Here is a 24,602-nt window from a genome sequence, read left to right as displayed (position 1 = left end):
TTAATAGTTTAATTTAAAATATTACAAAACAGTTATTTTTTAAATAATTAAATTAAAAAAATATAGAAAAATACACTTCTTTTTAGTTTTGGAAATATAGACCATTTTTAATACTTTAAAATATATATAACTAAATTATCATTTTTTTTAAAGATAGAAACCAAATTTTAATAAAAAAAAAAAATAATAACTACTTCTATAAATATGGAAGAAAATATAACACTAACCATTTTTTATGATTTTTGTTAGAATCAACACTTACTACTTAACCAAAAACTATAGTTATTAGTTAGGACGCAACTTTTTTTTATTTAAAAATATAACGGTCCATAGAAAAATACACATTTTTTATAGTTTTGAAAATATAGACCATTTTTAATACTTTAAAATATATAGAACTAAATTATCATTTTTTTTAAAGATAGAAACCAAATTTTAATAAAAAAATAATAATAACTACTTCCATAAATATGGAAGAAAATATAACACTAACCATTTTTTATGATTTTTGTTAGGATCGAGCGCTTAGTATTTGGTCAAAAACTATAGTTATTAGTTAGGACTCAACTTTTTTTTATTTAAAAGTGTAATAATCTAAATACCACGATTCGATTGTGACCCGGTCCACTTAGTCTCTGCTAGAAGAAAATTCATGTCACATGCAAGAATTTTCAATTCATTTGAATCAATAGAAAAATTGACAGAGTATATGTATTAGAAAATAAAGTATCAGTTGGAAGAATCGCTCAATGGAAAACATTAATATTACATGTTTTGTTACTTAATATTTATGTGAAATTTCATTGTGTAATATTGGTATGCAATATTTGTTTCCAATATTGTTTGTGTGAACTTTTAAAAGGTTTGATTTTGTTTATTAGAACGAACAAGTTCTGTTTGACCTCATTGTTATAAATCTTGAAATTACTGTATTTGAAGAGAAACCAATTGAAAGAACACGACTCAATTAAAAAGCAATACTTTAGCATCTTTTGAAGATCTCATACTCTCTGTAAGTATAGTAATACTTTCCTAATTGTTTGCCAATTTAAATTTAATTTTATATTAAAATAAATTATTGCAATTACTAAATTGCAATATTCAATGAAGTTTGAGATTTAGTTAAACATAAAACTGACATGGCATTTTTTATGCCTATGTCACTGATAATAGAGATGTAACAGCAGCAATATGCAAATTTACCTGATAGATTCTATTACACTCTATTTTTTACTAAACACCATATAAAATATATTTTTTAATAATAATTTTATATAGTTTCATTTTTTAACTTTTCTTTTCTTGTAATCTCTCCTTTCTTTCTTATTTCATCTCTTATTTTGTATACCTTTCTTGTTTATCTTATTATTCAAAAGATAGATATTCATTTTAAAACATGTAAAAGCATCACTTTACTTTTTTAAAATGAAGCATTACTTTCTATAAATGTGCAAATCCGGTTTTTTTTCATCTAAATATTTCCTATATAAAGTTTTATTTATAGTAGTATTTTTTTTTTTGAAACATGTATTATTTTGTGTCATTCATCTTATTAAAGAAATTTGAGGATGAACTATACTATTAAAAGATTTAAAGATTTTGTTAAGATAAAATAAATATTATTTTAAAATTGAATATTTTTTTCTTCCACTATAGAATTATAGTTTTGTACCTCATGTTCAATTCATATAATTGCCCTTTTAGCATTGTGTTTTTCTGAACTATTAATCCAAATTTGTACTCAAAATGTAATTCATCATAATTTGTTATACTAAATATATAAACTTAATTTACATACATAACATAAATTATTACACTACTTAATTGTGCATGTGTGTTATACATGTATATGATAGCTATCACCTGATTTAATCTCTGATTTCCCAATTAACAATTATATGTCCTTCATTCGAAAATATTTACAATAAAATAGCCAAATTGAGTGGCTTCACATCGAGAGGAATGAAGTTTTAGAATCACAATTGCATTGATGAATTGTTTGGAATTTCATCTTCTCGAATGAGTGGTAGTGAATGTGAATCAGTTAAAAAACGACAAACATACTAAAAATTTTATCCAAATTTTTCTCAGAAATATCCTCTTGGAAAATTATTAAACATTGTCAAACACTAAATATAGGTAAAAGTTCAAACTATATTAGCCTTTTAATGAGGAACTAGTCTCTTATGCTTCATCCACATTCTCTCATAAGCTCATAAGTGATTGTCTTTTACACTTTTATAATAATAATAATAATAATAATAATAATAATAATAATTAAAAGAAAAAATGTTTGAGGATTTTGGTTCGTCTATGTCAGGGAGAAACAACAGAAAGCAATACTAGGAAGACTCAACATAATTTTACATTCAAAACATATATAACCAATTTAACTTTTGTCGTGTTAAAAAGAAATGGTTGGAAATAAGTAGATTTTAATTTTAAACACAATCTAACCCTAAACATAGAGATGTCGGTAAAACCTAGCTAACAATTTTCTACTATAATTCAAGAGCTTTCTTTGAAAGCATATGGGATGATTAAAAAGAGGGACAAAACTCATTAGAGATACTTGCTAGTCAGATGGCAACTTAGGTTTCAAAGAATTTTGTCTGACAACTTTGGTTACACTGCTGCCAGCCACCGTGGATACCAATGACTAAAAAAATCAGATAATCAAATCAGAAAGATCATCTGTCATCTTTCATTAATAATCATAATCGTTATAGCCATATCCATCATCCTCAGGGAAATATGTATCTGCAATATTCTCAGTAGACAACCCACTTTGATACATCTCTCCCATATCATCTTCAAATTCATCCACCGATCCAATCTCGTCGTCATTTTTGTACTCAAATGACTTTATCTTGTCATCATTATGCTCAAATGACTTTATCTTGTCATCATTATCTAGGAGTGAATCAAATCGTGCTTTCTTCTCTTTCTTGGGATCATCCGTTTTTTCCTGTTTGATAATATTAGAAAAGAAGTTAGATTCAAGGAAAGTTCAATGTCTTGATTTAAAGAATAGTAAAGGTTAATTGTTAGAAAACATCTTTCCAAATTTGTCTTTTGAACATGTTGACATAAAGAAGTAAATCAAGAATGGAAACAGGCAGATAAGAAAAAGCATGTAGACCTGATTGGAAAGGGTTTTCAATAAACATGTATAGAAGAAAAATATTGAAGTAAACTTCTCTTACAAACAAAATTTGACTTTTTAGCAAGTTAAAATTAGGCTTTATAGAAGACAAAATTCAAATGTATTTTACAGTATGCATAAGCTAATTTTAAACATAATTCATTTTACTTTTGTATTTTCTTCTTTTGTCAATGTCTACTGAGAAGTTTATCAAAATCATGTTTTAATACGGAATATTTTCGGGTGCAAGTGGAACTCAAAGTGTATCAATATTACATGTGATATGAAGCAAATCAGTTCTAGAGAGAAGTACCAGTTCATTAAATAATTCTCCCAGTCGATCAAAATTGACTTTAGATTTCAGACTCTGCAATTGCTACACAAGCAAACAAGTAGTTTTAGTTATATATAAACAATTTCAGAAAGTAATAAGTTGATAATTAAAAAAAGTCATATATATTGCTCCAGGATTTGATCAATAAAGCTGCATGCACATAATAAAACAAACAAAACTGTTGAGAATTGACACATTAGCTCATCTCTATCCGAAAAAGTACAACAAAAGACCTAAATCCAAATGCTCAATGAGCACGAGAAACAAGGTCAAAGCAACAGCAACAGCGAGTACTCCAACACTACTCAATGCTTCGAAAGACCTTGCTTTTTTCTTTCCTATCGCATCTTCTTTTGTTTTTACCCCTAAAAGATTTATACTTACTTGACTTGAGTACACGTGGAGACAAGAAATAATTTTATTGATAGTGATCATATGAATTACATTCCGGATTCCTCATTTTAAAACAATCAATCCCTCTATAATAAAGAAACAATATATGCATGAATAAATAAGATTATAAAGATATCTTTTTTGAAGATATTTTTATCCTACAAAACCGTAATTTGTAAACCCCCACCCCACACCCCCCCCCCCCCCTCCCTATATAGTTTCCTGTTATTTTTATACAAATATACGATGGAAATGAGACTGTAACAATATATAGAGAAAAATGCATGTTTTTTGTTGAATAGACAAATACCCTTTTTTTAGACATTTGGCCGAAGGCCTCTGCAGCAGATTGAGCTGGCCCCATATTTTTTGCCTCATTGGCTCGTCTCTGTTTCATTTCCTGAAATAGTGTATTTAACAAACCAAAAAGAAAATATAAGCTTGAAGTCTTGCAGCATGAATCGTACAGTGTATACAAAATACAATGCATAACTATTGGATCCACTCTACAACCATTAAAATGTATATTGATAGCATACTCAAATTGAAAGTAAAACAACTACAAAATTATTTGCAAATCAAAAATTGAATCAATTCATTTGCCAAAACTAACTAACTTCCTAGTGCGGCTGCTTTAAATTTTCCAATTTCCAATGCATCTCAGGCTTCCATTTCATTAGTCTCTTAGTTTATATACAAGTAAATAGGTGATTTTAACTAATGCATAGTCATAACCTTCTTATTTACTTTCTATTCCGAGATAAATTTATTCAAACAAGGTCACACTATACAATTCCAAGGCCAGAAATTCTTCATATTTGAATTGATTCCAACTCAACAAAGTAAACTCATTAGGCAGGGGCATCGGGCCTATGGGCGTTAGAAATCAAATTCTCCCTTCATCAACCCTTGGATCTCTAAACAACAAATAGCAACTCATTCCCGACATTAGCACTGCAGAAATGACAACCTCTCACTAAACAAGCACAGAAATTGCAAACAACAAATAAATGCACACCAACATTGGGAAGCTGATAGAACACCCAACGCCCAATTAATGAACACCAACAAATAAAAGAGCTTAAGTTTCAATAAAAACAATTCTAGATCTTGCAGCTCCTCAGAGACTCAGAATAGAGCTCCCTTTCAAACCACAATTCAAACAATGCATATAAACCTACGACCTTGAAAACATGGCTGAGGGTAAATTTGTTGCCTTCCCCCTTCTAAATTAAACCTTCCAGACCATGGAACTATCTGGAGAAAGTTTTACATGTAAAATCAATATACGGTGTCTTTCCTAATATTCTTAGCAGTGTCCATGCTTCCCCGATTCGAATTTAGAAAACTGATTTTCAATTGTAATGACCACTTTCCCAAACTTTTATAAGATAGCTTTTACTCATTCCAAGCTAAGGCCAAAACACGCGCAACATACTAGTACTATCCACCCTACACGAATAAACAATTGTAACACTAGGAGAATTATGTAACTTATTATAGATGATCAATCTAACTGATGAATTGTGAGAAATACAGTGCTCGTGAACATCAAATTTCAAAGAAATTCGCTACTGATAAGCCAAAATCTAGAAGACAATAGTTTTACGGAAAGCATGTTTTATGTTCATTAAACATCGAATGAAGTAACAAAGCATAGATTAAAATCAAACTGATATGACTTGACAGAGTTTATGTAATGAGATAAAAATCTAACATATTTCATGAATTTGTGGTATAATTTAACAGTAACAATGTCTCAAAAAAATATTCAGAAAGAACCTTTCTGGATTTTGCCACGGCTTCAGAAGCAGATGCAGCGAGTTCTCTTGCCGCAAGTAAATCCTCTGAACAGTTTTCAAAATTTGCCTCAAAAGCTTTCTTATTAGCTGCTGCAATTGCTTCCTTGGCTGCCTGCTCCTGAAAGTAACGATAAAACTTGAGTGAGATCCAGTGCAGATTAAGCCTCCAAGTAAAGTTAAACAGAAAACCAAGGACAGGAAGAAGTACAAGTAACAACACCCACTTCTGAGTTTGACTTCAAATCATGATTCAAAGAGAAAAGAAACTAAGATACAAATTTATCAAGCACAACTAGAACTAAAAAATAGTAGATACCATTTCTTTACCTCAAGATACTCCCGATTTGCTGCTTCCCATAGTATCTTCTTGATCTTCCTCCCCTCCTCATCATGAATGTATAAATCAACGTCTTCGTCATCAATATCAGATAAAGTTTCTGATTCATCTTCTCTAAATGAATCATCATATTCACCATCTTTAGTGGACTCATGCGCAACATTAGCCCCTAAAAGCATTTTTGTGCAAATAGGAATGAATACAGAAGAAATCTAACATGCTAGCAGAGTGAATGAAATAAGAGCACCCAGCAATACCTTCTGGCACAGGCAAATCTTCTCTATGGCTCTTAAACTGATCATTTGATGCATTCGCCAACTAACCAAAAGTACCAGAAAAAAAATAAAGATTTAGAAGTCGTGCATGCTTATGGGTCACATCTAAAATTTGAGTCAAGTTATTCGCAAAAACATACAGCTGTCTGGAAATTGAAAATTAATTTCAGATGACCATATCTCTGCATCACTGCTTGAAGAAAGGTTTCATATAAGATAAAGAACTAAATGATAGTTAAAGTTTCTACATGGCCACATTTTTGTAAATGCTGCTGTTCTCAGGAGTATTCTTGCTAATGAGGGGTTACAATATCATGATATCAACTAGACAGTGTGTGAACATGCGCAAGTAAAAATTACTATTTTGCTGGATATCTACTACATCTCGTACTCTTCAGCGTGATGCATTCAGGTACAAGTAGAATAGTAATTTGATCTGATCAGTCCTATGTAAGGAAATTAAAGTATGGGTTTGGTGTTCCGTTATGATATTTGGCACCAGTATGTTTGTCTCTAGAGTGAGTTGGTGGACGTAGATTCTCTTTTCTCTTCAAAGATGAAACTCAAATTTTAAGAAAATATTATGAATATAGACCTTATTTAGTTCGTGAATTCTTAAACTCTTCCAATTATATCAATTCTTTAGCAATTTAACCATGAAGAAATACAAATAATTTTGCTTCTTTTTGTACAAGCAAGCCCTAGTGAATATTATGAATCTTTTAATGCAAAAAGTTAAAACAGAGAAAAGGAAAAATTAAAAAGAAAACCTGTGAATAAAAAGCAAACTACCACACACAATACCAAGTCAAGGAAAACTTACATCACATGCTTCATCAACACTCTCTTCGAGAAGTGCTCTTTTCTCTCTTTCCCTCTCAGCACGCTGGAACGCAGGAGGATCCAAACCACCACCAAGTCCACCAGAGAGCTTATCGAACTGTGAGCATATCAATCGATTAAATAGTCAATGCCAAAAGGCAAAGTGGCTTCGAAAGGAAACCATCTTGACGATAAAGAAAGTACTCACATCCTTATAGCATGCTTCACACAATCCAAGCGCAAAATGGGAAGCCCCACTGTCCTTGTGCTCACACAGCAGATCTTTCGACGAAATACCCGCTTTCAATTCACCTTCTGGCATTACTGTTGGATTATTTTCTTGCTCCTTTGCCATGGTATCCAACTCCTCAACCTATAACCATAAAAGGTTCATGGAAAATGCTTACTCACTGTCAAATCTAAGATAGTGAACTTAACCACTGGTATTAAAACACAGCAGTATCGTAATAGACCATGGCATTAAAAGGAAGTAGAAACATACTGTCAAGCTAGAACATTTCGTATTCTCAAATTCCACCAATCGTTTGGTCAATGTTGCTTCACATACATGGACGATTCTAAGCTGCATTGAAAATTAGAAAATCAACGGACAATTTAATATAAAATAAAATATTAAGGCTCAACCAACATCCTTGAAATTTAGATGAATAGTCAAGTGAAGAAACAATTACATCAGAAAATGTGTAACTAGTCTATGCAGAGGATTGTGAAATATGTTACTGCTAAAATGACCATTCTCTTCAAGAATAGATATTCTTAAACATAAATAGGATGTAAAATGTAATACTAAAATACAAAGGAAAATTTGACTTGAGAAAAATATAAAGGAATTAGAATAAATTTGAGGGTGAATGTCCCTCTCTTAGGATCTCATTTATAATGTCTTTGTATACATCAGATATAATGTATGAGAGGGAAGAGAAGAGAATATGAAAATATATATCTTGGAACTAAGTACAACACAAAGCACACAACACCTTTACAATAAATTCTGCTTAAGACTATTTACTCTAACAATTTTATGACTTTTACAATTATACTAGACACATGATACACAAGGATAAATCAAACTTAGCACAAATAATAGGAATTGTTGTAAGCTTGGTAGATGACTCTCAAGTGAAAGTTTAAGGCATTAGCAAACTCATCCCTTTCCTAACCTTTACTTGGATTTAACGCTTAATGTTATTGGCTGTCATATAACTTAGCATCCATTAGAAAGCTAACATGCACTCTTGATTATTCTATTCTTTTTGTTAATAACTTTGTTCTAGTCCAAGATTGTTTCGCATGATGGTGTATTGCATAAATTGATGCACTGGTACTTTAATTTGTATCATGCATATGTGTCTAGCATGTATCCAATACTTTAGGATACTTTACCGATACTTTTCGATGAAATATCTAATCTATAAAGTAGTAATACTTTTATGATAATAATAACTTATAAATGCTCAATACATTTTATTTTAATTTTAATTCACACAATAGCAATCATATATTTATTATGCTTTTAAGAATTTTTAAGCATTTTTAAAGATGCATATATATCATGTATCGTATCCTATTATTTTCAAAATAAGCTTATCGTCATATCATATACATATCGTGTCCAACAAGTATATGATACTTTAGGATATTTTACCAATACTTATCAATAAAGTATCTCATCTATAAAGCAGTAGTACTTTTATGATAACAATAACTTATAATTTTTTATTTTGAAAATACTCAATACATTTGATTTTAATTTGAATTCACACAATAGCAAACACATATTTATTTTGTTTTTAAGAGTTTTTATACATTTTTAAATATGCATATATCATGTATCGTATCCTATTATTTTCAAAATAAGCTTATCGCCATATCAAATACGTATCATATCTATGCATCATAAGACATAAGTCAAAAGAATTATATCAACTTCCACCACTAATCTTCTCCAAAATTTTGTCTCTTGATTGACTCTGGTCAGTTAGGAAAACATGCTTGTTGTATTCATAGTCATCTAGCCAATAAAAGTGCTTAACATTTGTGCTTTGGTTCACATTTAGAGTTCAAGTTGCTTTCTTTCAACGTTAGGCTACTATTATTTTGTCACTGTCATGGATGATAGGCAAAGGAAAAAGGAGAGGGTCTTGAAGGTATACTATAGGAAGAAAAATAAAAACATAAACAGTTAACTAGTTAACAATTAGGTATTATCTGATATGGATGAATACCTTTTGTAAGAGTCTATATATCATCATGTTAGGGAGAATTAGGGGAGTCTATTTTGAATTGATGTTTGTGATAGGGAGAACCCTGTATGAGAGGAAAGCGATTTTCCTTCGTAAGCTTTGGTTTTTATAGTGTAAAGTGAATAATACAGTTCAAGACTTTATCTTTGCTTCTTTTTTAGTCTTATTTTTTCATCATTGTTTCTAGGCTCCTAACAATTTGATCCGACTTGTCGTATCTGAAAAGGGAGAGTTATGGAGAACATATTGAGTGCTTTAGAGAAATGGGCTAGTGAGCAAGGTAAGGTGCTTATAGAAATGAAGGCAAATTTGTCTATTATTAAAGATACCCTACAAGACAAGAAGGAGACTAAAGATCTTCAAGATAACATCAACAAAGGAGAGGAACTTTCAGATGGAAGAGAAAATTCAATCAATCGGGATGCAAAAAGAGAAGAGGATGACATTGCCAGTACTGAGTTTAATAAAGAACAGGACAAATTACTTTGCCCTTGGGTTAAAAGGGTGGAGTTGCCCACATTTGAAGGGAATGGCCCTTAAGGTCAAACAACAAGGGCAACAAACGTTTTTGAGATTCGGAACATCAAAGGATCAACAAAAGTACACCAACCTTGATTAGCATGGAAGAAAATGCAGTCCAGTTGCTCAAAATATCAAGAATCCTTCTTGGGAAGATTTTTCTAAAGCACTATGTAGGAGTTTCAGGGGTAGAGAACACAACACCATTTTTGATAACTTTGGGGCAGAGAACACAACACCATTGTTGAAAAAATGGGCACCAATTAGACAACAAGAAAGGGTGGAAGATTACATTCAATAATTTGAGGTAGGAAGGAACAGTTAGGGTGAATTTGGTTCTGTTGTGGATGTGCCCCCCAGTAATAATGCAACATGATGGTTTATTGGACATTGATCCATTCTATATCAATAAAGGTATTGGCATTGTTGAGGATGGTGGGTTTGATTTGTTGGTGTCGACTGCTTGCAAGCCGGTTTTGTGAAATTGAGTTAGGCTAAAAATCCACTTCTTAACACAAGAAAAACCACAAGAGCTACCACAACAAGTGTTGGTGCAATGGTAGGGGGCAGGTTCGAAGCATCCATGTGGGAAGATATTTCAGCAATGCATGACTGGTTTCCTGAGTTCAACCTTGAGGACAAGGTTGTTTCAGAGGCAGCAAGTAATGATAGGCAAGGGAGAAAGGAGGGGGTCTTGGAAGTATACTATAAGAAGAAAAATAAAAACATAAGTAGTTAATTGGTTAACAGTTAGTTGTTATCTAATATGAGATGAAGACTTTTCGTAAAAGTCTATATATTGTCATGCCAGGGAGAGTTAGGGGAGTCTTTTTTGAATTGATGTTTGTGGCAGGGAGAACCCTGGGAGAAAAAGGAATGCAATTTTCCTTTGTAAGCTTTGGTTTTTATAGTCTAAAGTGAATAATACGGTGCAAGACTTTTGCTTCTTTTTCTGTCTTGTTCTTTCATCACCGTTTCTAGGCTCCTATGAGATAGTACCGCCACAAGCTTCATCCCCTCCGGTTACTACTTGGCATGTCGTTACCAAGTCCTTGAGGTAACCAAGAATTGACTACATATGTAACAAACTAGGTGTATACGGTTTGTATGTTTTAGCTTGAGGAGGAGTGTTGAAAATAAAAGTAATATATTTTGTATTTATTGTAATAGTAGTAGTTTATAAGCATGAAATCTTTTTTAGAGGAAACAAAATAGCATCTATTTAGTATAGTCAATCTAAGAAGTCAAGACTTGCATCCTTTGTGTAATCAAAGGTGCAATTTCAGCCTAGGACCCCAAAACAATCGTTTCATTAGAGTACCCAAATTACGATTATAGAAGAGTCTTGCTGGAGGCTATGGTAAACAATCATATAATGTCTCTTACAGTGGGAAACAAATTTTGAACCATTGGATATATTATTTCTAAATGAATGGTTATAAGATTTTTTTTTTTTTCGCTTTTTCTATCTTTACAGCATATTTTAGTTATAATGACCCTCCACGCACTCAACAACACTTGATTTTCAGTTGATGCTAGTTTATGTGGGAGTTCAATGTTTTACAATCAACCAATACAGGACTCTGTTTTTTTCATTTTTCTGTTTCTGAACTTCACTTCCACAAAAACATTTTCCACATCCTTTGGGGCCAGCAAATATATGCCTGTTAAAATTACCCAAGGATAACAACAGCACCAGAAGAAATCAAGATATGTAGTCAAGTGCGTTTGTTGGTCATAAAAGATCCCATTCCACCTAACAATCTCAACATAGCAAATATAGTTGTGTTCCATGTGACTTGAGAGATCATCAAATCCTAAAGATTCACACTGATAACACCATAAAAGTCGGAATTCATGTATGCTTCAGCTATAACCAGCTGAACAAGCTTAAAACTTGATTTTGCATTTTTGGGACAAATCTCCTGATAATCAGCAACCAAGCACAGTATTCTGAATTTGGAATGATGTTCTAGATATTCAACGAATATAAATTCCAAAATCCAAATCTAGTGTATCCTATAATGTGGCAAAAGTAATCTATTGTGTTAATATATTTAATATGAAATTGCGGCAATTATAAGAATTGCAATACAGCACATATGTCTATGTCCACTATTCATAGAAATGGTGTAATTTAACGTTACTTTCCACAAGTTCCTGAAACAGGTGGTATTAATCCTAAAATTCTTGTTCACTAATTCTATTAATTGCGGCTCAGACCAGGACAGAACTAATGCCAATATTTAAATGAGCAAGAAAAGTGAGTAAATAATAACAATGAAACATATATCAGAGGGGAGACGAAAGAGCATCTGTAATCAAGCATGCCAATGAATTTCAAAAAAGAAATCAATAAATTATGAATAAAGCATTTCCTGATTATCTTCAACACTTATGAGGAACTGTATATGTTGTAAGAAAATACCCAGCAAGCACCATATGACAATAATAATAAAAAAAAAATTACAAGGTAGAAAACTTTATCATTACTTACAATATCGGGTTTAGAGCATTTAATTCCATGTGCAAGAGCAGAAATGTATAATGCCGCACCGCATAGACCACTAGGTTTCCTCCCTGTCTGTTTTCTAGCATTAGCAATTCAACATCCTCGTAATAAAAAATGTTTATACTTCACACATCCCAAATTAAGGCTTCCTAACTAAACAATACTAGAACAAGGTTAAGATACCTGCATCCAGTCTCGTTTCATACTTGCAACAATGGTCAGAGCAGTATCAGAGACTGCCTTACTCCCTCGCTTAATCAAATCTACATGACATGACATGACATGACATGACATTAATATATTATTTCTCCTAGCTCAAAGAAAATAAACTGAATAAAATTTAAAATAAAAAATATATTAAATGAAACCAGGTTAACATTTTCCCAAAAAAATATGAATGTGTTTTTACACTAAAACATGCAAGTTTGCTCATCTGAATTATTTATAGTCTTATCAACAGAAGTAAAAAGCATAAAATATGGAAGGAAATTCTCACTCCATATCACAGGAGTTTAATTTCATATTCAAATAAACATAAACCAACATACAATTCCTTCTATATTCTCAATTTATTTATTGCAGTATCATAGGTCCAGAGGAATCTTTGAAGGTTAGAATATCAGAAAGGAACTAGAATAAATTATTGCAAGTGAAAACTCTCAAAGAATACAAAGGAGAGTATTTATTTTCTAACAATCATAAAGCTTAGAATCCTGTAGCGGGAAGTACATCATTACAGGGTGTGCAGGATTGGTGCATCATACATCAAAAATACATTTAATACTCATGCCTATTAATGTCCAAAAAGTTGAACCACTCATTATAATCAGAGATAGTCTCCACTAGGTCTACAGGTTTATAAAGAGTTCTCATTGTCTAAATTCTCTCTAAATGATTTGTTCTCTCTCTCTCTCTCTTTAAATTCACCACACACAACCAACAAAATGTTTTAGTTATCTGCTTATACAAACTGAGATGAAAAGAAAACACTTACTTTTAGTAAATCTATGAATAAAAAGACTAGGATCAATAGGCTTTTGAACAATTGGGTGCTCTCCAAGCCTCAGCACTTCACAAAGCTGCAAGAAAACCGATCCTAGAACATAGCTGCACATCGAATACGTGAACAGGAGCAAAGCAAGAATCAGAAACACATAAAACAGGGATACATTGACAAAACATTAACTAAAATATGGGAGAAATATAACCAGTAGACTCCAATAACAAAGAAAACCATACTCACACATCTATTCTTAAATAATTTGAAAAATCAATAAGAAGGTACGGCTTGTTGTTGTGACTGCAAGAAAAGGAAAAACAATTTCAGCACAAAAAAATAAAATGTTGCAATACGACCAGTATACCAGACTCATTATGATAAATCAAAGGTGAAAAATACAATGCATTGAACTCATTGCTCTTCAACCAAAGTCGTAGAGCACTATTCTCTGACAATTAAATGCTCAAAAACAAACATCATTAACACAGTATTACCTGCAAAATAATATCATTATATTCTCATACACAAGTGCATTTGTTATAGAATTTACAAAAGAGAATGAACTTAAGAATTACAGGGTAATGCTAAATTCTCCGAGATATTTAAGAAGATTTGGAAGATTGCTATAGCAGTCTTGGGTCAATCAAAAGGTTGTGTCAAGATAAGGTGTTAGAACAAATAGTGTTAAATAGAATGATAAAATCTATTCAAGAAAAAGAAAAACAAGTGTAACCCAGTGACCAGAAGGCCCCTCACTTTTCAAAGGTATGTGTAAGGCTCATTGTGCGCACTCTTACATTTGCATGTGCTAAGAGACTTTTCTTATTAAGCCTCATGGCCAATCAGTCACCAAGGCCAATTTTCTGCTTTTAGGGCTCAACGAGAAGTGAACAAAAAAATGCTTTGAGGTTTACATTAAAATTATTATCTGAACAGCTTTAAACAAGGGAACTTAAAAATCTCCGCATCACATGATTACTCATGGGAACTATAAAATGATAATGGTATGAAGAATCATCCAAAACTCATGCACAATAGAACTCATACCGAAATGCAATATAAAGACAAGCAGCCTGTACTTGCTCTGATTTACGTCCACGAGTGAAGTTTCGCTCAAGCGCTATCTTCAATAGGAAAATTCAAGGATTAGTTAAATGAAAAAAAAAATTCCAAAAGTGTATCAATAAAATAAAAGCAAGTTTAAAATGAGTTCAGTCAAAAATGTGACATACTTTATAAAAGGTCAGTGCTTGGTCAGCCATATGTTCATCCTGAACTCCAAGGCCCAAACTTAGATATTTAATCTCATCATGAGCTGTGAACACAAAATAAAATGACACATAGGAATACAAAATAATTACAAGCATGAAATTATTAACAGTAATCAAACTGATAATCATATAAGAAATAAGCACTGAGAACAACTATCCAAATTTCTCCTCTAGACATGGTTTCCCCATAAGGGTCCAATATCAATTGATTGCATTGGCTGTGTGAACATAAAGATTACTAGATTTTCTTATCATTGAATAAAGATTAAACATTAAATTAAAATTTACTATTGGACTGCAACTTTGAAAGGATTGAGGAACAACCAGAAGAAAATAGCAGAACTGGACAGATTTAGGACCAACATAGTAACATGTTTGACAATTCTCCAATTTGAGATGTGGTATTTTATGCAAATAAGAGGATTAATTAATCAAAATACAGCGTGAAAACAGCGTGAGACACTGAGATTTAAGAAAGGTGTACCTCTATCTAAAGTCCTTTGACGTGACTCAGAGAACTCGCTTTGAACTGTTCTTACGTAATTACCTGATAATTTACTCTACAGACACAAATCAGGAAACCATGAGAAACGAAAACAAGTGTAGAATTACAGGTAAAACAATTGCTCGTGGATAGAAAAATTAAACTTCAATATCCCAGAAACTTCACTAGTTTGATTAATGTCTTCTATAATGCTCTCCATTGATTGAAGATGCAAATAATGAATGCTCATGCACCACAACAATATTTTTGGCACGTTTGAGAAAAGTGATACATGTGACCTTATGAGAGTTTAGATCCTCTACTTTTCCTTAAGATAAGGACAGGGTCAAACTCTGCAAAAGAAAAAAAAGACACTTGCAGGTTTGGAATATAGAACTGCATGGTGGGATCCACCTGCTTTTCCTTTCTCTCACAAACAATACTTGCAATCAAACTTAAAAATCAAGCCTCTCTCTCTGTAACATGATCTTGTAATTTAAGTCGGTCAATCCTAAAATTGTCTGCCCAAAGAACCACAACAGCCTGTCAAGCTTCAATTACCTGCCCTGCCGCATTCTTGACAAATGTAGGCTCCTCAGCAAAAAAGTAATCTTCCAACACCCTCCCACAGCTTCCACAACATCTGAGAAGTAAAATTAATAAAAGAAAATAAACATTTAATAACATTGGAGGTTTCCTCTACACATTCCTATATCAATAATTAAATAAAATAAACAGTTCCAAATTCAATCTGCATAGCATAATGCACAAACTTTACTAGAAAAACGTCATTCCGAGAATTACTGTGAAATCACCAAAGATACTCACAAGAAACCGTCATCCAGTCGCTCCCCAGCTACATTTTTGGCACAGTGACTGCAGTACACCATTGTGGTTGATACAAATCTGCAAAGTCAGTGAGATGAAGGCATTGAAAATGATAGCAAAACTCAAGTGATATAAGAGGGAGTTGAAATGTTTTAGAGAATTGGAATAAAAGTTTAATTTAATTAGGGTTTATCATTTAGAGGGAAAAGTAGCAAAATCTGCCAAATAAATAAATTAGTAATTAAAAGTTAAAGAATTAAAATAATAAAAAATTATAATTACCTCACTCGTAAATCAGTTGATAGAAACTATTCTATCTAAATCAGAGATTTTAATCAACTATTGGAAACTGTTTTAATTTAATTAAGTCCTAATCCTGGAGAGTATAGCATGCAGTATGATTACTTCATTAATGCAACAAAAGGAAGAAGTTAAGAGTTTTAGTGCGGGTTTGGTATCATTTCTATCTGACGCAGAATTGATTTAAATGCCAAAAAAGTCACGTCCACCAACAATCTCCATCCCCTGAATCAATTCAACCACAGAATCAATTTTCAAAAGCATAACCAAACACACCTTAGGCTTTCTTATGCTCTAATACATAGTCATTTTTTACCAGCCCAACTTCGTTCCTACCAAACAATACCTAAGAATGCAATGGTTGTGTTTCAGGGCCAAATTTTATTTATATGACAAAATGCAATGTTATGGTGACCATGGTAGTAAGTATCGTACACGATACGATATGATTCTCCTCCTCCACGATACGAATCGCTTGAAAACTATCATCCGAATCGCATGAATCTCTTCGAATCACACCGAATCGTGGGTTGAATCGTAGCATCCATGGGCAGTGTTGTTAAAATCGAGTAAGATCTCACGTCGCACTCACCAGCGATTGCCGCCTTCGCTGTCACCGGCACTCACCGCACTCGCAGTCACCAGTGGTCACCGCCTCGCAGTCACTGGCGCTCCCGGACCCTCGCAATCAATTGTGCTCACTGCCCTCGCAGTCGCCGACGAACACTCGCCGCCGTCGCACTCTTCGGCGCTTGCCGCCCTCACAATCGCCGGAGGTTACACTTTGTGTTCTGATCTTCTTTGTTTTCCTGGCAGCTTTCCTGTTGTTGTTTGCGTGTGGTTATTTTGTGTTATGGATTGAATTAGGAATTGCTGTTCAAATTGAAAATTTTTTATTTTTGTTAAAATTTACTATTGTTTACTAAACATTGTTATCTTTATATTATCTTTAATGATACATATTCTAATGAATATAATTTTTACCACATATATATATATATATATATATATATATATATATATATATATATATTATGTTTATCACGTATATCCATTTTATCTTATCTTATAATAATTAATAAAAAAATTATTCTTCTAACAAATAAAGAAAAATATTATTAAATTTTTAACAAATGTATTGTAAAAATATAATGATAATTATAACAAAATAATTACAAAATTTAAAGAATAAAATAATTAACGAAATATTGAAAGTAGAGCTGTCAAAATAGGTTGGAACTACGAGTCAACCCGGCTCATCACGGGTTTGGACCAGGTTCGGTTGAAATTTTTTTACAAATTTTAATACGGGTTAATTTTTTACCTGGCTCACCCGGATTGAACCGTGGTGAGCCAGATTAGCTCACCAAATAAAGGGTCACACAAGCCTTTTTTGTTAAATTGAACTTTGTATTTGGGTCAGATTAGGTTGTTTTTTTTAACCAAAACATATATAATTTGTATTTTTATTATTTTAGTTTGTATTTGAATTGTATTAAAATTTATTTAGATTTTAATTAGAATTATAATCTAGTTTTGACTCAAAAATAAAATAAATAAAATTGTATTATTTTTTTAATTAAGTGAGTTCATGAATCAACCTGTTTAACCCACCAACCCACAGTGGACCAGGTCGGGTTAAAATTTTTTTGGTTCGCTAATTTGTGATGGATTGAGCCGGATCGGATCAGGTTACCCGATTTTGACGGCTCTCATTATTGAAAGTGAAATGTGTAAACAAAAAATGGTAATTTATCAGTTACTAAAAATATAGTTATAATCATAGATATGGATATAATTATAAAAAGTAATTACAAGATTTAAAAAATAAAATAATTAATAAAATCGTTTACATTGTACATGAAAGTGGGATGTGTACACAAATAAAGTTAATTAAGAGTTATTAAAAACAATCTCCTTTATTAATAGCTATAAATAGATTATAAATTAATAGTTATAGATTATATATATCATCTTTCTTTTTTAATATCTTTGAATCAAATATTTATCAATCCATTTTATTTTCATTTAACAAAAGACTAGATCATTCAACCTAACTCAATTCAACCATTATAATATTAACTTAATTTTTTCAATAAACAATCACTAGTTATAATATTAACTTAATTTGCCCGCTATATAACTATTTTTTTAATGTGATTGTTATTATTAATTATATTTTTATATGTTTATAAATCTTATAATTCACTGTATGGGACATGTTTACAACTATTCATGAATAGACAAAATCCCCTTTAAGTAACTGAATCTAACATCAACCTTTATTTTCATATGGGTCTCTAACTATTTTTTTTTAATTAATTATTATGTAAGAGTTTTTTTTTAATAGTATTTTAATGATAATAATAATTTATATTTTTTATATTAACAATTTTAATATATATAATTTTAATTTAAATTAGATTTATATAATAATAATTTTATATTTATTATATTTTTTAAAATTATTATATATTTTTTAATATTCATATATTACATATCACTTATCTTATTTTATTATTTTTAAAACAATTATATCAAAAATATATACAATGATATGACTCTCATACAAAATCTCTGACGATAATATTTACACCACCAAAAGAAAAGTAACACTTAAACGTCCATCAGATCACCCAGTATTTCATCTTCAACTTTTTCTTTTTCTTTTGTGCAAACAAACTACTATATAAATACACTAGCCCTAACATAAAGTGATACTTATACATCTCACTGATAGGACAAATTCAACCAAAAAATGTTGGAATTGAATGATGGAAAGAACCAAAAATACTAAATATGACATCGCTATTGAGGTTCTATCTACAATACCCAGTTCCCAAAATGAGAGTTTTGAATTTAAAACCAAAGCTTTAGAATGTGCATCTCTTGCTTTTCATCATCCTATGTTCTTTGACACCTAAGGTATTCCTGATTGAGCTCAACAACTAACTATGGTTCCAGCTTCTATTTAGACAGTCTTATAAAAACTTGAAATTGTCACAGTTTAGTAGGTGTCTGATTCATGTTCTGGTGTGTTATTTCTTTCTTGACTCTGGTTAGCTGCAGAAAATAAAAAAGTTGAGAGAATCTCAAATTCAAAAATGGGAAGGGTACATTTACTAGACTGAACCCAGCTACCAAAAATTTTGAAGGATTTTTATTTTTCTCTTCCTACTTATCCATAAAGGGGAACTTGAACAGTTCCAATTTTGCTTCAAAAACTGGAAAATTGAGTGAGTGAGGGTTCGTGACACTAGTAAGCTTTAAACTGCTGTCACAGTCTCGTGACACTCCTTGAATTGTCACAAATTATAGACAAATCCAACAGACGCAAGTTGTGGTTGCAAACGCCACAAAAGTTAGAAATTGTACCTATAATCGCGGTCGCACACACGTTCTAAGAACCTCTGGACTATAATTTCATTATCGTCCATGGATTTCATTTGATAAACAAACATACTACGAAAAGAGAGGGAAAACGGACCTGTTAGACGCAGCCTGCGGCTACTCCGGTGGAGGCCAAGGCAGCAGTTTCCGGTGCCGACGGAGTACGATAAGGTGACCGGAACGAAATCAAATTAGAAGACAAAAGACGTTAAAGGAAAGAGAGAGAGAAAGGTGAATGGGGGAAGAAAGGATTGCAAAGGTTAAAACCTGACACACACGATGAAGACCCGGGTGAGAGAAGGGCGCGCACGTTTTATTATATTATTATAAATTATAAACTAGCATGAGACCCGTGCGTACCCACGGGCCGTGTTTTTGATTTTTAAAAATTTTGTTTAGAAAACATATTTTAATATTATTATTGATAAATTAATAATTTAATTTAAAAGTTATAAATATTATAATTGTTAATTTAAATATATTCAAACGATAAATTTATTTAACAATGATATAATTATATATTTATGTATAATTAATTATTATTATGTATTATGTGTTATATGTTATGTGTTTTTGAATAATTTGAAATAATCAATTTGTGATGACATAAATTGTTATTTTGTTTAGATTAAAAAATGTCAGTATTATGTTTTTTAAGAATTTAATTACAGAACATGTTTGTGATAATAAGTTTAGAGTTTTAGTCAAGATTAAAAAATATTTGTTTTGGATTTTCTTGTTAGATTTCAAAGTTATTTAAAATATATTTAAAATAACTGAGTCATGTTTTTTTTATATTTTTAATATTTAAAACAGATTTTATTGTTAATATATATAAATTAGTGATTTGAATAATTATTATTGTTATTGGTTTAATTATTTAATGATTAATTTTATTGTTTAAATATATTATTAATTTATTTAATTATAACAATTTGTAATAGTAATAAGTCGTTGTGAAAGTAAAATATAAGTATATTATGTAATATGGTCATGTATAAATTAAATATAATATAAAATTGATGTTAAAACTTTAAAAGAATATATTATATGTTATATCTATAACAATATATAAAGAGAATTCTCTCTTTTGTGTCCACATTTTAAAATACCAATTTTACTCTTTAAAATATAATTATTTATTAAATTTTTAAAAATTGACCGTTATTTTTACAAACATTTTTATAAAATTGTCTATCTCTAGTCTTTTATTTTTTCTATTTCTCAACAATTATTCTCTCATATTTTCTAATATATTTCACTTTATTTTTAATAAATATAATTTTATTTTATATATTTAACTTAATAATATTACATTACCACCTACTAATATAATATAACGTATATTTAAAAAATGTGTCGCGCCTGTGTGTACGCTAGTATTAAAATAAGATGTATACTTTGTATGATATATTATAATAAAATATGTATAAAATTTAGGCATATGGTATTATATGGTCATGTACAAAATATATACAATGTGAAATAATGTTAAATTAGTGTTAAAATTTTTAAATAGAAATATATGTAGATATAAACACATGTATATTATAATAGAATAAAATATAGATATATTATGTTATATGGTCTCGTACAAAATATATATAAGATAAAATTTATGTTAAAATTTTTAAATAGAGACACATATAAACACATGTATATTATGTTAAAATATAATGTGTATTCATAGGTCCTTGTTAAAGTAAAATGTAGGGGTATTATGTAATAATGTCCCATATAAAATAATACAACATGAAATTTTATTAACATTTTTAAATAGAAACACATGTATATATAAACACTTGTATATTATATTAAAATAATATACATATGCACGGGTCGTTGCTAAAGTAAAATGTAATATAGTCCCATAGAAAATAAATATAATATGAAATTGATATTAACATATTTAAATAGAAACAAATGTAGAAACAAACACATGTATATTACATTAAAAGGAAATGCATATGCATGAGTTGTTGTTAAAGTAATATTTAGGCATAATGTGTAATATGGTCCTATATAAAATAAATACATGGTGAAATTGAAGATAAAATTTTAAAATAGAAACACAGATGTACATAAAAACTCTTGAATGTTATATTTAAATTAAATATGTATGCACAGGTTGCTACTAAAATAAAATGTTGTCATATTATGTAATATGGTCAAATAAAAAAAAATAACATGAATTTGATGTTAACATCTTTAAATAGAAATACGTGTAGATACAAACACATGTATATTACATTAGAATGAAATGCATATGCACGTGTTGTTGTTCAAATAAAATTTAGGCATAATATGTAATATGGTCCTGTATAAAATAAATACAACGTGAAATTGATAATAATTTTTTTAAATAGAATTATATTAAAATGAAATGTGTATGCACAGGTAGCTGCTAAAGTAAAATGTAGACATATTGTATAATATGATCCAAAACAAAAATAAAATATCATAAATCTTTCCAATCTTCAATAAATACAGAATCAACCTCCATTGAGTATTAAAACAATAGTTTAATAAATAAAGAAATAAATTAAAAAAAGTTGAACATTTCATCATAATTATAATAACAAATAATAATAATACAAATAACATTAATAATTGAACAAAAATATTAAAATGAAATAAAATTATAATATCATTAATAATAATGTTAAATATATTGCAAATTAAGAAAAACATTGTAAACATAATTAAATATATTGAAAAAATATAATTCTACTAATAGTTTTTGAAATGCATATGTTGTTAAAGTAAAACTTATACATACGTGTAATATAGTCCCATATAAAATAAATAAACGTGAAATTGATGATAAATTTTTTAAATAAAATTATATTAAAATGAAATGCGTATGAGGTATAATGTAAGCATATTTTATAATATGTTACTGTACAAAAATAAAATATAATAAATCTTTCCGATCTTCAATAAATACAAATTCAATTTCCACTAAGTATTAAAATAATAGTATTAATAAATAAAGAAATAAATTAAAAAATATTCATTATATTTATAATAACAAATAATAATAATAAAAGTAACATTATTAATTGAACAAAAATATTAAAATGAAATAAAATTATTGAATAAAATTATAATACCAATAATAGTAATAATAAATATATTGCAAATTAAGAAAGATAATGTATATATAATTAAATATATTGACAAAATATAATTCTACCAATAGTTTTTGGATATCGTTAAAGAAATTTAAAATATTTAAATAAATCAACAAATAAGAACGTATGAATTCAAAATCTTGATTCACAATCAAAGAAATTTAAAATAATTAAGGAAATTTACTAATCGATAAAAAATCTTTATAAATTAAATATGTAATTATTAATTATAAATATATAAATTTAAAAGATTTCAAAACCTATGAAATAAAAAATAATTAATCCGTAGTTAGAAAATTAAAAACATTTAATAAAACTAATTGGTCAATTAATAAAAAAATTTAGAAATAGATCATATAAATCGATTGTAAAAATAAATGTTTTAATCCTTCAAATATTCTCAATCCCATTTAAAAATAAATTAATTACCACTTTCAAAAGGTTAAATTGATACAAATTTAAAATAGAAATAACTAAATACAGCTTTATCATTTTGGTAATATGAACAGCAAGAAATCATAAAAGTAAAAGTGGAATCGACCAATATTTTTGCAATAAACCCAATATTTATAAAAGAGTAAGATAGCCTATTACCATATAACACTCTGGATATGTTAACATTCTATATCCTGATTTTACTTGTTACCATATAATACTCCCTTGAACCACAAATTTTGGCCAAATCTTGAAAAAATAGCTTATTCACACAGTAAAATGCTTATTATACAAATAACGTTGTAAAATAATATTAAAACTGACATTGTAAATAAAATATAATAAATATATTCAATACATATTGATTCAAAATTTATTGAGTAATAATTAAAGTAATAATTTATAATAAAATATATTTATCGATTCAAATAATAATAACAAAATAGATATTGTAATATTGTTATTTTAAATGCATAAATTATTTTTTGCAATATTATGATTGATATATTGTAAATGTATTCAATATATATGAAATTCAATAAAACTAATAAATCTATTATACAGTTATGAGAATAATAATTTAACTTGTGTACTTATTGATTTGGATATTCATGTAAAGTGATAAATATATTATGTAAATAATTATTTGGGTTATTGATAATAATAAATTTATATTAGCTAAATTATTCAATATAATCAATAACAATAACGTGATTAAGTAAATATGACATTGTAATATGTTTTTGTTATAATATTTGTTAGTTATTTTTTATATTATATTTGTGTTAATTGAAAATAATCGGTTTATATTAGAAAAAATATTTTTTCTATAATTACGATGAAATGATATATTTTTGTTAGTTATTTTTTATATTTAATGTAGATTTGTGTTGATTGAAAATAATCAGTTTATATTAGAAAAAATATATTTCGTATAATTAACATGAAATGATATATTAGTTATTTTGTATTGTATAATTGATGATTAATTGTTATTATTTGACAACATTTAACTATTAATTATTCCAATATATTATTAATATAATTCATATTTCACACAACTTAAATAAGTTTTGTGAAGTAAATTTATTCCACAGTGGTCAAATCATTATATTTTCAGAATTAATAAGACGGATTTGATTTTGGCGGCAAACAATACTTATTAGGTGTCTTTTCAATACTCTGCAGTTTGATTTGGTGGAGGCCCTTTAGATTTAGTAAATCAGTTTTCTAATACTATACTCAGTATGTCTATTAACTTGGTTCAGTATGTCTATTAATTTGGTTCAATGATAGTCTAATATTTTGTGTTAATTTGTTTACTGTAGGTAGGTTATTTCATTGAAGTAGTTTTTTT

General features: G+C 29.4%; 1 protein-coding gene across 4 annotated transcripts; it reads right to left on the bottom strand.

Annotated features, from left to right (window-relative positions):
• Positions 1 to 2,660: 2,660 nt before the first annotated feature.
• LOC114194456 (transcription factor IIIB 90 kDa subunit) lies at positions 2,661 to 19,960 on the bottom strand. 4 transcript variants are annotated; one of them, XM_028084711.1, is made up of 20 exons: positions 19,774 to 19,960; positions 15,987 to 16,064; positions 15,720 to 15,801; positions 15,159 to 15,234; positions 14,636 to 14,718; positions 14,451 to 14,527; positions 13,647 to 13,703; positions 13,398 to 13,510; positions 12,587 to 12,666; positions 12,389 to 12,475; positions 7,611 to 7,691; positions 7,317 to 7,481; positions 7,110 to 7,226; positions 6,269 to 6,329; positions 6,002 to 6,180; positions 5,655 to 5,792; positions 4,183 to 4,272; positions 3,459 to 3,521; positions 2,900 to 2,968; positions 2,661 to 2,869 (listed from the first exon to the last, which is right to left on the bottom strand). In XM_028084711.1, the coding sequence occupies exons 2-20, from the start codon at positions 16,046 to 16,048 to the stop codon at positions 2,708 to 2,710; spliced, it is 1,842 nt and encodes a 613-aa protein (XP_027940512.1). In that variant the 5' UTR covers positions 16,049 to 16,064; positions 19,774 to 19,960; the 3' UTR covers positions 2,661 to 2,707. The 4 variants fall into 4 exon arrangements, with proteins under 4 accessions (XP_027940512.1, XP_027940485.1, XP_027940494.1 ...); XM_028084684.1 differs by having other exon boundaries at positions 2,661 to 2,968; XM_028084693.1 differs by lacking the exon at positions 19,774 to 19,960 and adding an exon at positions 16,722 to 17,145 and having other exon boundaries at positions 2,661 to 2,968.
• Positions 19,961 to 24,602: the final 4,642 nt, after the last annotated feature.

Source organism: Vigna unguiculata, chromosome 1 (assembly GCF_004118075.2).
Source record: "Vigna unguiculata cultivar IT97K-499-35 chromosome 1, ASM411807v1, whole genome shotgun sequence".
In the NCBI taxonomy this organism is placed as follows: domain Eukaryota; kingdom Viridiplantae; phylum Streptophyta; class Magnoliopsida; order Fabales; family Fabaceae; genus Vigna; species Vigna unguiculata.
This window is presented reverse-complemented; position numbering and strand designations above follow the sequence as displayed.